The sequence below is a fragment of the Myotis davidii genome, unplaced genomic scaffold (assembly GCF_000327345.1).
Source record: "Myotis davidii unplaced genomic scaffold, ASM32734v1 scaffold1593, whole genome shotgun sequence".
Taxonomy (NCBI): Eukaryota; Metazoa; Chordata; class Mammalia; order Chiroptera; family Vespertilionidae; genus Myotis; species Myotis davidii.
The window spans coordinates 124,236-126,649 of record NW_006284711.1 but is presented as its reverse complement, the minus strand read 5'-3'; the positions used below and the strand labels follow the sequence as shown (position 1 = coordinate 126,649).

At 43.1% G+C, this 2,414-nt stretch overlaps 1 protein-coding gene across 1 annotated transcript in view; it reads left to right on the top strand.

Moving 5' to 3' along the window:
• The window catches only part of ZSCAN25 (zinc finger and SCAN domain containing 25), a 16,678-nt gene extending 14,748 nt beyond the window's left edge, over window positions 1–1,930 (top strand). Inside the window, exon 8 of the mRNA XM_015557350.1 lies at window positions 6–1,930. Within this exon, the coding sequence (XP_015412836.1) occupies window positions 6–205 (200 nt within the window). The 3' untranslated portion in view covers window positions 206–1,930. The remainder of the gene's footprint in view (window positions 1–5) is intronic.
• Window positions 1,931–2,414: the final 484 nt, after the last annotated feature.

Sequence of the window (2,414 nt, the reverse complement as noted above, 5' to 3'; positions counted from 1 at the left end):
GCGAGCCCACACCGGGGAGAAGCCGTATGGGTGCCAGGTGTGTGGTAAACGGTTCAGTAAAGGGGAGCGGCTGGTCAGACACCAGAGGATTCACACAGGGGAGAAGCCCTACCACTGTCTTGCCTGTGGGAGGAGCTTCAACCAGAGGTCCATTCTCAATCGGCACCAGAAAACTCAGCATCGCCAGGAGATTCCCGTGCAGTAAGGGTGCTCTGTGGAAATGCATCTTGTGGCTAATACAAAGTGCTGGGCAAGGCGGGACTTTCTGGGACCACCAAATGGAGGGAGACCGTTCTGGAGGATGTTATTCACCTTTACTCACTGGAGGGTTTGGAGGGGGCGTTGAGGGTTACGGGGTGCAGAAAGACACCTTGACCCATTTGTTCAAAAGGAAAAGGGCAAGGCCAGGCTCCTTTTGAGTTCCCAGAGAGCACAGCCTCTCCTGTCTCTTACCCAAGTAGTGCTAACAGTTTTTCTTACCGTCTTTTGGGGAAACAATATTCTGAGTTTTAGTTCATGTTGAGGTTGTTCTCTTTCAGTGGGATGTTCATATCCACCTCCTGAGCAAGTCTGGTAGTGAAGGCAAAATTTTGTCCATTGTTGGCAGCTTGAACTAATTTTTCTGTGGTCTGTATCCTGCCTGCCAGGACACGGACTCTTACCTACTTTCTTCCCCCCACTCTCTTTTCCATTTAACAAATATTTATTAAACACCTACGATATGCCTGGCACTGGGAAGACGGTGAATAAGACAGATGAAACCTTTTTCTCCCAGAGCTTTTGATTTAGCACTGGAAACTCACACAAAACCATTATCGTGTTCTAAGTCACATTGTGGTGAGTGCTGTGTAAGAAGATATTCTTGTACTCACGCATTCTGCCCTTCCTGCTTGGGTGCTGGATCTTTCCCTCCCTAGTCAGGATCACTCAGGCAGCCTCGTTTATTTTACTATATTTGTAGCTCCCTTTGAAACATTCTACCCTCATCTGTAAACTTTCCCCATTCCATTCCTTGTATTATAACAACTGTCCACACATTTATTAGGAAATTAATATTTTGTTACTGATCACTGAATAAACATGAGAGTATTTTTAAAAGCATTCAGTTCTGTATAAAGATCTAATTAAGTCTGAAAGGTGAACTAGTATTAATACTCTATATTTGATGGCATTTTGCAGCACATAAAATGCTTTTCTCTTTGTTCTCACTTGATTAACTTCACACATATTTATTGAGGCCCAACAATGTGCCAGAAGCACTTGTGGGTGCTTGACATATATCAGTGAATAAAATCGGAAAATCCTTGACTTCGTGGAGCTTACATTTTAGTGAATGTATTTGATCTTCAGAACCACCCAAGGTGGAATGTATGGATGCTCCCATGAACCCTGTGGACCTGGGATCTGAGCCTATGCCTTGGTCCTGTCAGCTTCTTGCCCTGAAATGCATTTGCCACCTATGTCTTGTTACTGAATAATCTCTGTCCTCAGTGCATCTAGATCCTTGTCATCTGAGGTGCTTCGGGTCTTGAATGCCAACTGAAAGTGATGAGATGGTAGCAATCTGTTTTGCATGAGTGCCAATTTAGGAAAAATAAATATGTAGGCATTTAAAAAATGCATTTCATTAAAAATGAGAAGATGCAGTATTTGTAACTGTGTTTAAGCTTTTTAAATATTATTTTGCCATCACTAAAGGGTTTTCTTTCTGGAGACCGCATAATTCACATGGACTGCACTGCAGTGTTGTAATTCTGTGCCTCTGAATGCTGTCTGCTGAGTAAATTAGTCTTTTGACTGTGTACTATAATTACAAGATGTAATTTGTCTCGTGATGCCTCTTAATATTCTTTCACTGGGATTTTCCCCCCCATTTTCCATTGTAAATAAGATAAATGGTGATGACTTCAATACAAGGAATTGCAATACTGAGTCCATTTTTTAAAATATAGATTTTATTGATTTTTTTTAAAGAGAGGAAGGGAGAGGGATAGAGAGGTAGAAACATCGATGAGAGAAACATCGATCAGCTGCCTCCACACCCCCTACTGGGGATGTACCTGCAACCAAGGTACATGCCCTTGATCGGAATTGAACCCGGGACCCTTCAGTCTGTAGGCCGATGCTCTATCCACTGAGCCAAACTGGCTAGGGCACTCAGTTCATTTTGAAACACATTACTTTATCCATTTATTGGCAGATAGTCATGGTGTTTAATTTTGATTGAGCAAATGACCTTCTGGCCCCGCAACTGTCCACTCCAGGCTACACTAACCAGGATGTATCTGAGACGTCTACAATCTGAGACTCCGGGCTGCTGCTACTTAGCAACATCGGGGTCCAGATGCAAAATCTGCTTGTTTTTTCCCTGTTTCCCAGACAAACCAGGCAAAGCTAACAGCTACTTGGCAGCC